The following is a 14600-nucleotide window of genomic DNA, read 5'->3' as shown; positions in this document are numbered from 1 at the left end:
AAAATCACTTTGCGGTGCCAACTGAAATGAAGCTTTTACATACCATTAGGCAACTACAAAAGTGGGGAATTTTCCACATGGGTGTTCCACCCAGCTGGTCAGAAAAAAAATCCCTCGTTTGAGCAAAATATCAGGGCGTCATAAAATATTCCTGCCTTTCAGATGAAGTTGCTGGCCTCTTTCATTATCCCTCCCGCAAATTTCCTCACCCATGGAACAAACAGAGGAATTCTGGATGTTCTGCCTCTCCCCAAAAAGCTGTTTCCCATGGTGGCAGAGCAGCACTGTGCACACCCTGTGTTAGTTTTACCCCCAGCTCCAGCACAAAACATCTGGACCTTGGACCATCCATGCACCAATGAGCCCTGTCTCGCCTGCGTGTTTGCTTTTCATGGCCATCATGCTGCATCTCTCTCTTCAGAAATAATGAAATGCTTAATATTTCTGTTAAATATTTGCAGTGATTTGACTGGATGACTGTCTGGAAACTATTCTGCCTTAATGAAGGCTGAGGCAAAGGCCAGAGTTGGTTTTGAAGCCACCACTGAGAGCAGAAGATGTCACCATCTCCCCTGTCCGTGATGATCCTGCTCCAGAAAATGAACCAGCAAAGCCCACTAGAAAAAACACGAGTGGCTCTAAAAAAGAAAAGTTTTTTTCTCCCATGAACTTCACTTCAATGAAGGTTAGACACACAGGCTTTGCAAAACAACACATACAATTTAGGATGATAAATTAAAATCTGTAGTAGGAGGCCTTCTTTTTCAGGGCCGTATAGTTGACCCTTCTGAACCTACATTACTCAAGGTATGCAAAATATATGTGTATAATAAATAGCTCTAGAATTTATGGAGTGGAACAGAAAGGATATTAACAGGCAAGTAGAGAGGCTGTATAACCCTCACAAGGCCTTTAAAGATTTATTTTTTTAAAATGAAGGAATGCATGCATGGAAAAGGCAGCACTGAATCGATACACTTCTTTGTGCCTTCCAGAAACACATGCAAAAATGCTTCCAAATCTGCCCTCAATCTGGTCACTCCACTGTTGGCATCAGTGGGAATAAGATTATTCACCATTCTATTTTTTTCTTTCATTTAAAAAAAAAATAAAAAAAAAAATTAAAGAAAAATTTCCTCTCTGTGTGGGCTCATTCCCACTCTCAGCAAAATCAATTACGAGCCTCCCATTGACTCTGGAGGGATTTGGATCAGGCCCTGTGGAAGTGGGTCTACAGCAAGTGTAGAACAACGCAGTTAATATGATTTATTGTGTCCGTTTCTGTGCGTGCAGTTTTTCATTTTCTAAAGCCTGCAGTTTTGCTTTCATCCTCACGTCCAGGAGATAAGAGCTGCAGATCTGTGTTGATCTACACCGGGAACCCTGGAGCTGGGGGCTGTGTGTGCTGGGAATGAGCTCAGCGCCTGCCCCGGGGGGAACGAGCCCTTCAGGGCCAACACTCTGCCTTAGAAAATCTCCCACACACGCACTGCAGAAGGTGCAGAACCAGTGAGGAGGCTGCTGCTGTGGTGGAGAAAAAAAAAAATACCCTTTAGTAAAACTGAGAAGAAAAAAAAAAAAAAGAGAAAAATCCTTTTCCTGTTTATTAAAAAAAAAAATAAATTAAAAAAAGTACCTTTTGCAGGTCGCCAGCAAAGTTCCAAGAATTTACTAAAAGATTGTTTTACAAAGAAGACTCAGGCTCCAAATCAGAGATATTTCATTTCACTAGGCTCTTACAGATTCTACATTATTAAACACTGACATTGCTGCTTTTCGGGGCAGTTGTTGAGTAGCAAGCTTTGTTAAAGACTAAGAAACTGCAGGGTAAGATGAACTGTGCTTTAATAGCTGCAAAAGAATATTATCTAAACACGAAATAATAACATGCTTGGTGCCTAATACATTCTAAATTAAAATATGATTTAATAAACACAGGCAACATATTCCCCATTGAAAAAAAAAATAGCAGAATTGGCAGAGCAAAAATCACAGTTTAGTCAGTTCTTCTCTTAACCTTGCAATCCTTTGGCTACAAATTAGAATTTCTGTGAACAGGATTGATAAGGGAAATTAGGCGCTGTCTTTCAGAAACAACAGCAATGTTTTAAGATGGTATGTTTAGAGATGAACAGCACAAAATCTATCAAAATATGAAACCTTTCATATCTAATGGGAGGAAAATACAGGAGCCCAAATAGCCAAAATCTTGCCAGCCCAATAAGCCCTATGTTCCACGTCCTATGATTCATGCTGGTAGTTTAAAGGTTTTTGTGTGCCTAAACCTCTTTTTCTTCCCTTAAATCATCCCCTGTTTAAACCCCAACCCCAAAGCAGTCCAGATGTGAATGCAGCCCCACAGCTCCACTGTCCCTTGCAGCTTGTTTGGCTGCTGCTGAAGCCCCCAAAACCCCCACTGAACACACACACAGCTGCAGGGGTTTAAGGCAAAGCAGTTAGTCCTCTGTGAAAGGGAAATCACACGTGTATTACTACAGATACAGTATTTCTACATGGATTTACACATCCCAGAAATAGTGACAAGGCTTCAGGGGCATAAACCCTTCACATAAATTCTTTTCTGTGTATGCAGAGTAGACCCCAAGTACAGTGGGTAACCCAATCTACATTTAGGTCTTATTAAAAAATGGACTGGTTGTAGATAAAAGAAGTCAAGAAGAACTACTATTAATAATCATCCCTTATTCAAAGTCCTAAATAGAAGTAGTGAAACAAAACTCAGTTGCCAATGGGCCAACAAAAAATGTTGAGGTCTACCTTAGCTAAACACAAAAAAGGAAGAGAAGCTGTTCCATTACACACACAATCATCATTTCACATACAGTCCCCACAGAAATCCACTATTATTGAATTATTTTGGTTGTTTTTTTTCCAGGCTGCTTTACAAAGCAAGCCATTGGTTCAGTAGAAGCCATTGCTTCTACTTTGAATCTGTCCTGGTTTAGAGAATATGAGTTTTCCCAAAAGTCCCAGTCCTTCTGCTGCTGCCACTCCAGTCCCTGCCACTTGAGAATGTGGAGAGAAGCACCAAAGAGCTGTAGCTGAACCTCCCTGATCTCTTTTCCTGTTGTATCTACTCCCCTGAAGGTCATGACTCAAGGCCCAGGGACTGAAAGCCTTTGCTACGGAGGAATAAGGATAAGGGTTGCATACAGCAGGCTCTTTAATGGCATCTCCCTAATTAAAATTAATTTTAAAGGGGAAAAAAAAAAAAAAAGTTGCTCTCCAGGACTGGACAAAGAAATGCTACCTTAGATTAATGGAACAGTAGCATTTTAACTATGAGGAGAGTGCACAACCTATTTGTAGCCATCCCATGTCAATTATTCTGAATCATCTTTTTATATTAGACATGGGGGGAAAAAAAAATCTTTATAAATATGGGCTGTTTTAATATCCCAAAGCAGGAGCAGCAGGTAAGAACTTACCATTTTCTGGCTGGTCCTTAATATCAGCTTCACTTGGCTGGCTGGGACTTTCAGATTGACTTGAATCTGAAAAACATAAAATACAGCCAAAAATTACAGGGTCTGCTGTGGAAAATAGATCAGAGGCGCCAGACTTCCTCAAAAGGCTGAGAGTACAAACTGAGGACAGGAGTGTTGCACTAGGACATGATAATGCAAAAGTCCCGTGCCTAGGTAATATGTTTGCTAGCAAAAAAGAAAAAAAAAAACAAAAAAAAAAAAAAAAGGAAAAAAATTTTAAAAAAAGGGAATCTTGTTTATGGCACTACACAGAGTGCTCAGGGTGTGTGTTGGCATAAATTAAGCTTTGAGAATCCTTCTTTTTAAAGAAGGCATATTTAAACGACTCTCCTACATGTTTTTTATAATGCAGCCTCTATGTTGTATACAAACCAGAGCCTTACTCCAACACATAGTAAAGTCTCAAAACATATCTCCAAGCAGGCATAGAAAGGTAACTTAGCAACCCTACACAGTCGTGGAGATTGTTGGCTACACATTTCTGGAACAAAATCTGCAAAACTGAGGGAAGAGCTGATTTTCTGGCGTACTTTCACTGTGGTTACAGCACCACAAGATCCCTAAAATGCACGGTGCTGGTGGTGATTCACAGTGGGATAAGTGAGACCAGATACTGGATGACCTGCTTTAGAACATGTGTAAAATAATCCCACAAACTCCCAGCTAACACTCCTCAACAAGCACAATTTATTTGCCTAAAATAATAAAATTACCTGTAAAAGGATATGTGTAAATACGAGTGTTTTGCATTTTTTACACTTTATTGACTCTACTTTATGTGAAGATGATTGCTCTTTGGTCCAAAAATTATTCTTAGTAGAAGCTTTAGTCAAATAGTATTTTCCTTCTTAATTATTTCTGTCACTATGAACTGGGAAAAAAAGTCCCTTTACCTGTGGGAAAAAATATTTTTTTAAGAAATCCCTCAAATTACTGTTTTTTTGCAATTAATACACTTTCTTCTCCTTTCCCCAGAAATTGTTCTGTAATTTATTGATCCTGCAGAAAAAGTTTTCGCTGTGAAACAAAACTTAGGCGATGAAACCACTTGCTAATGCCTCAACACCACCCCTCATCGTGACAAACCCATTTTCTGACTTCACCTTGACTTTGCAGAGTTTGGAATTAGCTGTCTGAAATTTGACCACATTTCAGTGAGGAGTCAATGCAAGATCAAAAGGTCACGACACTTAACTGTGATTAAATTGAAAATCTTACTTCTATTGCAACAGAGTCATAACACCACCCCTTCTTTTTCTTTGAGGTATTAATAGTGCTGGAAGAAGCAGTACTACTAGTGACCTTGGGTCAAGCAATGCTAATTTATTGCTTTAAAAAGGTTCCTTGCTTTTAAGCAAATGAAGATTTTAATTACCGCAGAGCACTATAAAGAAAATGCCTATTTTAAATATTCAATTTTTTTTTTTTTTTTACCTGCTGACTGTCTGCTTTAGGTACCATTCAGAAGCTTAGAGGACAATCTTGTATAAATTAAAAACTACAAGTAAAAAAAAGTGCTCACAAAACAAAACTTGATAAATTTCAGAATATAACACTCAGAGTATTTAGCATAGAAAGCTTCAGTCATGATAGTTCTATTTAAAATCAATTAAATTCCCTTAAAAAGTGATATATACCCAGTGCATCCCAGAATCCATTTCCTCTCTATTGTATTTATTATTTTTAATAATTTCACCAATGAAGCTCAGGGAAAAAAAAAAATTAAAAAATCCTCACTTCTGCAATTTTGTTTTAAATATTGATCTTCTGAATTATCTCTCCCTGAAGCTGAAATCAGTGCCAGCAGATACACTATGGGGGTAACACGCACAGTGCTGTTGTAGTCTGGATTTTGGCAAGAAGTTTCGTGTTTCCGATACCGCAAAGGTAGTAACAAAAGTAAAATATTAGGAATGTAAAATATTCAGTTAACATTCAAAATCAACATTCAACGGATTTCATTTTACAGGGCGGGCATTAGCCTTTTGCTTATTTTTTAGGTTTTTCTTTCCCTCCAGCCAGCCATGGCTCAGTCAGAGTTTGGGCTTTATGTTTCAAGTAGGCTCAGAATTCCACAAAAATTTATAGATTTGGAGAGGTTCCTGCTGAAATGTGGGACTGGGGGAATATTTCCCTTTCCTAAAATCTGGTGGCGGCCGCGGGAGCCGGGCACGGCTCTGGCACCTTGGCTCCGGAGCAGCCCTGCAGCCGGTGGGCAGCACACGCAGCCTGAGCTGCTCCTGGCTTGGGATAAACAAAGTACTTTTGTCTGCCTCCAGTGCTGTTTTTCCACCAAGGCTAGTGGCACAAGAGGGGCTCCACTGGCCGTAGGACGTTTGTTTGCACGCTGAATCTTTAACTTCCTCCTTTTATCATCACCTCGGCTCTGCTGAGAGTGTTTCTCCTAATTCTGCTTCCCTGCAACCCTCCCCTTCTGCTGAAATTAAATATTAATTTCCTAGGAAAAGACAACACAGCTTTAAGCACTATTCTTCATGGAGAGGCACAGAGCAGTGAAACACAGGACGAGGTGGAATTAAAGCCACTCAATCCTGCGGTGGGGATCACGGGAGGCTACCGAAAACATGGACTGGGCAAGCGTGTGCTCAGCATTGTTATGCAAGGTGGCATCTTGTGGAAACCCCAGATAAGAAGACTGAGTTGAGGCACTTAGCCAAAATGTTTATATGCAGAATTTTGCTTCCCTGATTTTATTCAGATGCCGCAGATGATCCGGCACATATAAATGTGCCGCCACATGGTTAAGGGATTGGCAAAATCAGAGCCGTTGTGTTTTACAGTCTTGCCTAGGACGAGGGAGTCTTGCTCAGCCTCCACCGCTCGCTCTCTGCTTTTTCAGCAGTTGGCACTAACTCCTGTCGGGGCTTTTTTGTTGTTTTGCACATGGAAACTTTCAAATTCCAGTTTTCAGAACGTATAGTGTTTTGCGGGCTCGGCTACAACAGGAGGGGGAATGTCTGTCCTGCTGAGTCAGTTAGCCAAACAGGTGACCAGAGGAATAAATTAATTTTTGCCCATACATAATTGATATAAATGGAAGATCGTTTTCATAAGCATTTGCATTAAATCAATAAAATCACTTACTATAGAGCAGTTTAACAATTCATTTGATTTTCTCTTTTCTATATATTTGATAGCCACTCTGCAAAACAGTATACACTTTATGCCTATTTTCTTTAGCAACAACACTGCCAGTTAAATTCTACCACCTGCAATAATTAGAGCCATTGGAAAACATACAAAACAAAATATACAGTAGATGCGAGCCCCTCTTGAATCCACGGCCCCCTGCGGCAACGAGTTTCATTGGTGCCTTAAGCTAAGGCTGGTAGGAAGCCAAAGAATCTGTATATTACAATAAAGTGCATGTTATTAAGGGGAGGATTTAAATGATTTCAGATGGAGTTGGAAATATTATAGTGAGGAGCCACTATTAAGATTGCTGATTAAAAAAAAAAAAAAAATCACCAAGGAATCTAGTTTTATGTTTAAGGAAGCTTAACCTTGAATAGCACAATGGGTTTTATTTGGGGGCTTTTTTAGTTAGAGAAAAGTTATTGGTTGGAATTTTTAACCCTGAGCTAGCTGGGGTTTGAGTGAGTCTGTGCACTGGGCTCAAGGTTACTGGTCAAGAGAAGCTCAAGGGGATCTGGTATCAACCACAACCATGGCAAACAGGATCAAAAAAACATGTTGAAGCTATTTTACTCTCTACTTCCAAGAATCAATTATGATTAAGGGATAAAGGAAAAAAACAAAACCCAAGCAACAAAACAGGCTAGTGTTTCAAAGCAGCATTTCCTATCACATCTCTATTCTCTGTTCCTCTTTGGATCTGTTCCTTAAGCATATGCTACCCCAGCACGAGCGAGCCCCAGATCTGCCTGATCCCAAACCCTGCGCAGGCAGGGACCTCCAGCTCCAGGACGGAAGCTCTGGACTTTTCAGGCTGCAGTTTTCCTTTTCAGCTGCAGCAGGAGCACAGCTCCAGCTGGGCTGCACGGCGGCTGCATGGAAGCAGGGCTGGCGGCACTGGAAGGGAGCGCTCCATTGTTTGGAAAGAATAAAACCTTCCCAGGAAAGTCTGGCCCGTGGACAGGACCAATGTCAACAGACTGACAATGTTGTTCTTTTTTGTAGACCGTGACACAGACGGTGAAGTGTTGCTGCACTCCTCCACCAAAAAAACCTCTTTGGAGTGCCATGGCACTTCCCAGGGCTAAACCACTCCATGGTTACCTGACTGTGAGAGACGGGACACTTTGTGGAGCTCTCCCAAAAACACACCGTGTTTTCCAGAGCAGGCTGAATCCCGCCTGGAATTCACTGGGGTGGCAGTGACCCTCTTTATTGTCTGCTGGTTTGCGCAAACCCAGTGAATGGGTGCCAAGATCATTTTTTACCTCTGTAGAGCCGCTCCCCAGCAGAACCTGAGCCTCTGAGCAGCCCACGAGCTGCCACATCTATCCTGGAAACAGTAAAGGTGATCCCCATGTAGTGCAGGAAAAAAAATGACCAGCAATGTCAGATGAGGAAGGCAGCACTGCCACTGCCCATGCTGAGCCTGCTCTGCAGTGAAATACAGCAGGTTCCTCTCCTCCACCACCAGCCCAGCACCTTGCAGAAGCATCACAGAAGTGCAGAAGTTAAATTTTCCATTCATATCATGTTTTGGGGGTGGGGGGAATACTGTATAATAAACTGACATATTTTATTCAAGTTTCAGAGCCCTATTTGTAATAAAAAATTTATATGGCTGGGTTGTGTTCATGCAATAAATTTTTCATCTATAATTTTGGGCATGGATTCTACCAAAGATTTATATACATTAAAAAAAAAATAAAATAAAATGGAAATCATGCTCTTTTATATACAGTCTTATGTGGTGAGCTTACGGGATTAACAAACAGAAACCAGAACCAGGACTGGGGCTTTTTTACACTCACTTTTCCTTCATTATACATTATAATATAAACACACAGGGGTCACTCCATATATGCTACAATTATTATTTACGGCGATTTTGGTGGCTACTAGGATTTCTTTAAAGGAAGGCCTGGCTCTCCATTTTACTCCAGCCATTGCTTTCAAGTCAACTTTTATAGGGAGTTCAAAGTGCTTCATTATCATCCACCTCACCATCACACATGTACGTGCCCGCACCAGATTCCCAGTTTTATTCCATAGCCCTGCACCATACACCCCATCCCCACGGCTCCCCAGTGAGGTTCTGCACTGGTAAAATCCCTGTGGTGCCAGCCTGGTTTTTTGGGTTTTTTTTTCATAAGGCGAGGACTCTTAATTCCTGTACACTGGGAAAGAGATTATCTTTGATAATGGAAATGTAAATCAAAGCTTGCTGTTGTTTATTCCAGACAGACATTTGTGTGTTAAGTCTGTTTATCAGGCAACACTTTGTCTAAGCCAGGAAGTAGTCAGCCTTTGTAACAAGATGTATGCAAATGATTTTCCCATCAGCCCCTGCCACAAAACTTTTGTGGCAAAAAAACCCTCCTTGTTACTTCACCAGTAAGACGCTCCTAAGCTACCCCATAAGCAGACTAGCAACAAAACAGCCAGCTAGACTATGCTGATGAGTTTGAATGAGCCCAAAACATGTGCCCACAGTCTGTTGCTCGGTATTGTAAGCAGACTTTGTGTATTACATCTGTTTATCAGGCAACACTCTGTCTGCTGGGCCGGCTTTGTACCAAGGTGGACGCAAACAAAGATCTCCACAACTCCCCGTCTAACTTTTTTTTGGCCGCAGAAATTCCCCGTTCCTTCCCTCCTCTCTGGAAATAGGAACGCGAAACTTCACCGAGAGGCTGCGAGACCCTAAAGCTGTATCAAAATGGTTTCATTTTAAATCAACTTTCTTTGTTCTCACAAGCCCATAAATGATTTACTGCTATCGTGTGATAGCCTAGAATGTGGGGAATCTGTGTATTCCCATATTTGTTCCTTGATATTACAAACAAGTATTTGATTCACTTCTAAATGTTTGTTTTTAAAACAGTTTACAGCCTTTGATTCCTGCTTACTGATTCATTTCTGGAACATTTTCTATTTATTCCTTTGCAGTAGCAAACGTTAATTTTGACTTAATTCAAATTGTCATCAAAGGCTTCCTTAAGAAATCCCACAGCACAGATTTTATTTGTTATAATAAAATATTCTTAAAGTAAACATCGTGCGACTGTGTTTTTTTAATTCCAAGAGATACAAAAATCCGTTACCCAAAGGATTCAAATTGGTTCAGCCCTTTTTCCTAGACAAAATAAACACTTTAGGACTTTACTTGTTTGTATTCTCCTCAGTGGTGCTGTATGCATCACCAGCTAAAAACAAAGAAACTTTTAGCTGCTCAGACAAAATGCAGAAGCTCCCCAAACAACGAAGCGGGGGGGGTGGGGGGGCTGGGGGGGTGGGGAGGCATTCAGAAAGTCTGACAGTCCATTCAATATAGGGATGATGGCCATAATGCATCCAGGGTCCCCTTGCTAATTAAATATGCATTGGCACAGTTTTGATCGATGCAAGCCATGGATCAGATGACACACCTGCAAAATCTTGAGCCCAGAGCTCCCAGGAAAAGGAAAATACAGGCTGTCTCCTTATCTTTGTTTTCAAAGGCTCTCAATTTCTGTGCTTAGATATCTAATTTAATTCTCTCACCCCTCAGCAAACTGGATTACGAAAGTCAATACTGCCATTGTGCATCGACAGGAACACACAGCTTTCCTTTTATTCAATTTAGCCATGACCTTTAGACAAAGATAATGACAACTGTCTAAAAGTAAGGTAAGGCCTTAAGGAAGACCCTGCTGAGGGGCCCCTCTCGCTTTCTGTGGCTCCTCCAGCCAGGAAGAGCCCACCAGCCATGGAGCAAATCCAGCAATAATTTCCCTCCCCAGACCACAATGACCAGGAGTAGCCTGGCAGAGCGGCTCCCTCGGCCACCAAGAGCTCTGTCCCACCCTGAGGACCCGTGACACCTCGACACCAGTGGCCAGACCCTCAGGAGCCCTTTGCCAAGAGGTGGCCACGTCTCTGGACGAAGCGCTCTCGTTCCAAGAGCAGAGCCGGGCGCTCGCGTGAGGAGAGACCACGCTGTCCCATTTTTCCTGCGGCTGTTGGGGACACAGTGAAACGGAAGGGTCAGGAGAGTAGCACTAATTTCTCATTTCTGACCCTGGCACTCGGGAAGAACTGCAACCCTAGAGCTGGGAGCACGGCACTGGGAGCCGCACGCACCCGCGCGGCGCGGCGGCAGGAGGAGGAAGCGGCACGCGGATTTTCCTGGAGCTGAGCTGGAGCCAATGGAAATGACATTACTTTCCAATAGGTCTCGCATCAATATTTTTAGCAGCCTCCCTACAACGAGATAGCATCTTTCTAATACATCTGTAAGGGAAGGACAGAGAACATGCTCTCAGCTAACGAACAGCTATCAGGCAATAATCCACTTTGGTACCTGCAGATACAGGTTATACCTGAATCAGTGATGGAGGCATATAAAAATTCATATTGATTGAGCAGCCCAGCTCTACAAAATGTGAGCTTCCATGCTGCACAGAGTTTTAATTCTGCAGGATTTTTTTTTTAGCTGCATTTAAAAATACACTTGGCATTTCTAGCTGTGGACCAATATTTTTCTCATGTCTTTTTATACAGATTTGGAGGGAAAGATATTTGTAATGGAAAAAAAATATGTGCAAAGTTGGATTGCTAAGTTTCTGTAATCTTGGGAAATAAAAAAAAAGCAGCCTATGTAAGAGCTACAAGAAACCATATGGATCAACAAGAGCTGCCCTCATATCCCTAGGAAATATATATTAACCTACATTTCATCATCATAAACCCCAAAATAAAAAATCTAATTAGAGTCTCTACCCTCAGATTCACTTGTAAAAAATTTGCTTATCCCCCTCACAAAATGATTTACAGTACTTACATCCATTTCTTCAGAGTGATTTAAATTTATTGAATCATTTCAATTTTTAGAGAGCTTCCATTTGGATCTGTACGGGTTTCTAGACATATGCAGTGCTCAGTTATTTAAAATTAATTGCAGTACAATAATTTTAAATTGCTTCACACTGTACGAATCTCAAGTGCTTTGAAATATTTGAACCATTCTATTTAGAAGCCATCAGACTTCTGAGCACATGCATCAAAGAGTTGTTTTAAAAGCCAAAGGGCCGTCCTGATGATCCCGAAGTGCAGGTGAGCACAGCTCTGGGCATGCTCAGTGCACACGGACCTGGATTTATAGAACAATCCAACAAATTTTGCCTGAATGTCAATCTTTAATTAACAAAAACTGATCCTGTAATAAGTTCAAACCACTAAAAAAATTCTAAAACTAGAAAAGCACTGTTATAAAATAATGGCATACATTAAAACTATTATTACTTCTAATGTATATTTATAGAACATCCTTTTATCCTGAAAATTAAAACAGCTTATTAACATTAAACTAAGCTTTACAACACCTCTGTGGGAAAGGTGAGCATAACTATGCCCACTTTATGGAGGGATGAAGGAGGCACATAGAGGTTAAATGATTTGCCTTGAGAGGCACAGTTACTAAAAGGAGTAAAAAGCACAGGGCCGGGCTTTTGAGCTCTGGATAATAAAGTCTCCCTCCCACCAACGCAGCCATTACAGTGGCAATGGCAGTGCCCACTTAGGAAGCCTTCAACTACATTATGTAGAAAATTACTTGGTAGAGTGGATCCAAAGTCACCTAGAAGGGGATATTTCCAGTCACTCTCAGCTTCTGTTTCACTTGCCTTTCTTTTTCTCATTAGGTTTTTTGAAAAACAAGAAAGAATTTCTCTCCAGAGTATTTTCTATCTCAGTTTAACAATTACGACAGCAGCATTTAGGGCGACTAAATAGCTGGTTTTGCAATGCCTGACTTCATGTACAAAGGCAAGTGGAAACGAGCCTGTGTGATGAGAAGATCTGGTAGCTTTGGTCAAAGACCCTAGGTTCTGCTTTTGTGCAGTTTTACCCTGGTGAGAAAACCAACATCAGCAAAGCAGGATTATGTCCACCATATGGTGAGACTCCATTGGCGGTCGTACAGCCACCCAATTAATCTCTATCCCCCACCATCCCCTTGTTATTTATTTATTGTGACAAACTCATCCTTATGGGATCCTAGGCGGGGAGCTGCGTATTCCCAGGCTATTGGCGTCACTGCCCGTCCTCATCCTTTATCCCAAGCAGGAGCTGGCGAGCTGGCGCCTCTCCTCCGGCCAAGGCGCGCGGTGCTACAAGGTCACGCCCAAGGAGGATCTCTAGATTTTCCAGAGCAGATTTTTTTCCAAACTGCTCTCTATCAAAAAGCCAAATTAGCCCTCGACAAAGAGCGCATGATTCATGAGCTGCTTTCTAGAGCTGGCCATTTTAACACCACACGGATAACCACGCTGTTTGTGGAGACCATCAGAGTGCTCCTGAATTTCTGCCTGTTCCTAAGGTCTCTCCACAGCCTCAGCCATTCCAGGTTTCATCAGCCAGCAAAAACAAAGAAAAACCTTCACCATGCCAACAAACTGGGCAGAAGCCCGAGCCGCATCCTCCTCCTTTTTCAATCTCTCCCTCTTCTCTTTCCTCGAAAGGACAGGTGTAAAATTTTCCTATGATCAACCAAAAACTCAACTAGGAATCTATACATCCATCAGAGCGAAGAAAACTTAAAAAGAACTAATATCTCAAAGAACGGGCCCATTTTCCCTATTCAGGATTATTCTATTTCATACAGGGAAAAGCGATGTTGATAATAAAAATATGTGTGACTATTTAAGAAATAAACAAAAGATGAACTAATATTCCATGGAGATTCTGTCAATAGCAGATTAATATCAAGTTACAGATGAGGCAGTCTAAGCAAAGTTTAGGTACTGTTTTTTTTATTGTGGATCTACACTTGCAGTCCCGTTTTCACAACTCTTTTATTTTGATGTACCTGACACTTTTCCTCTTGGCTCCCATTTCAGTCCCTCTTAAGTACATATTTGGTTGTAGTGGCCAAATTTTTTTTTCTTTTCTTTTTTTTTTTTTTTTTTTTTTTCCTGGCAGATGTCTTTTCCTTGTTCTGTGCACTGCGAGGAGTTCAACGTGGCATGTGAAAAATTTCCATTTCAGGTTTTCTTAAGCTATATACAAAATTAAACTGCTGGCAAAAATACATAGATATATAAAATTGTACAGCAGAAAAAGCTGCTCGATAGTTCCCTTTCTTCCCTTCCTCCTTTCCTTTTGCCTTTTTTTCCCCCAGAATAATTGCAGAAATATTGCCATCAGCCTGAAGCCTTTCTCCAAGTGTCAAGTCAGAGGGTTTTGCCCACAAAGAATTGCCACTGATTGTTGCTCCGTGGATCTGTTTCTACTCTCACAATATTGTAGACTGCGAAGAAGAAATGAGAATTACCATAAAAATCAGGATGTGTTTTTTTTGCATCAGTATCATGTTGGCATCAACACCACAGACTTGGGCAGAAAAAAAAGCAGCCTTTTGGTAGGCAGCCTACTTGGTCTGTGTTTCTGCTGTGTTTGTAAGCCATGCAAGTGGAAGAGAAAGTAAAAACTTGGAGAGAGGTAACATCCTGCAGGCTCGGTATGAGTTACAGCAGAATCTGAGGTACAACCACCATAAATCATGGAGAAACGGAATTATATCTATACCTCAAAGGACAGTGGCTCATTATAAATATAGGAGAGAGTTGGGCATAAAAATATAGCTGGCCCCCTGAAAAAATATTCAGCATAATGTGTTGACTCTGAACATGCAAGCTTAAATCCATTTTCACTTGGTCCCAGTGCTGCAAATCTAAATTTTGAGGAAGGAATTTAAAACCAGAGAAGTCCAGAGCTCTCCAAACCCGTAACTACACTGCGCAGACGAAATTTTAATCAAACTTTTAAAGCCATGGTTATGATCTGATGAACAGACAGCTTGACTTGATTACATTTTTAAGTTTCAGTTTCTATTTCTGTTTTAAGATGAAAAAGATCATAGAGTGTCAGAAATTTGAATACTGAATAGCAAAAGCT

At 41.1% G+C, this 14600-nt stretch overlaps 1 protein-coding gene across 13 annotated transcripts in view; it reads right to left on the bottom strand.

Annotated features, from left to right (window-relative positions):
• Positions 1 to 14600, bottom strand: part of NFIA (nuclear factor I A) — a 250117-nt gene that overhangs the window by 110817 nt on the left and 124700 nt on the right. For 12 of the 13 annotated variants that reach the window (XM_058843104.1, XM_058843110.1, XM_058843114.1 and 9 more), the window contains exon 3: positions 3450 to 3515. The exons of the other annotated variant lie outside the window; for it this stretch is intronic. In XM_058843104.1, coding sequence (XP_058699087.1) covers positions 3450 to 3515 — 66 coding nt within the window. The remainder of the gene's footprint in view (positions 1 to 3449; positions 3516 to 14600) is intronic. 13 annotated transcript variants of the gene reach the window in all.

This window comes from Poecile atricapillus, chromosome 7, assembly GCF_030490865.1.
Source record: "Poecile atricapillus isolate bPoeAtr1 chromosome 7, bPoeAtr1.hap1, whole genome shotgun sequence".
NCBI classification, from domain to species: domain Eukaryota; kingdom Metazoa; phylum Chordata; class Aves; order Passeriformes; family Paridae; genus Poecile; species Poecile atricapillus.
Note: the sequence above shows the minus strand (reverse complement) of the source record. Positions and strands in the feature narration are given on the sequence as shown.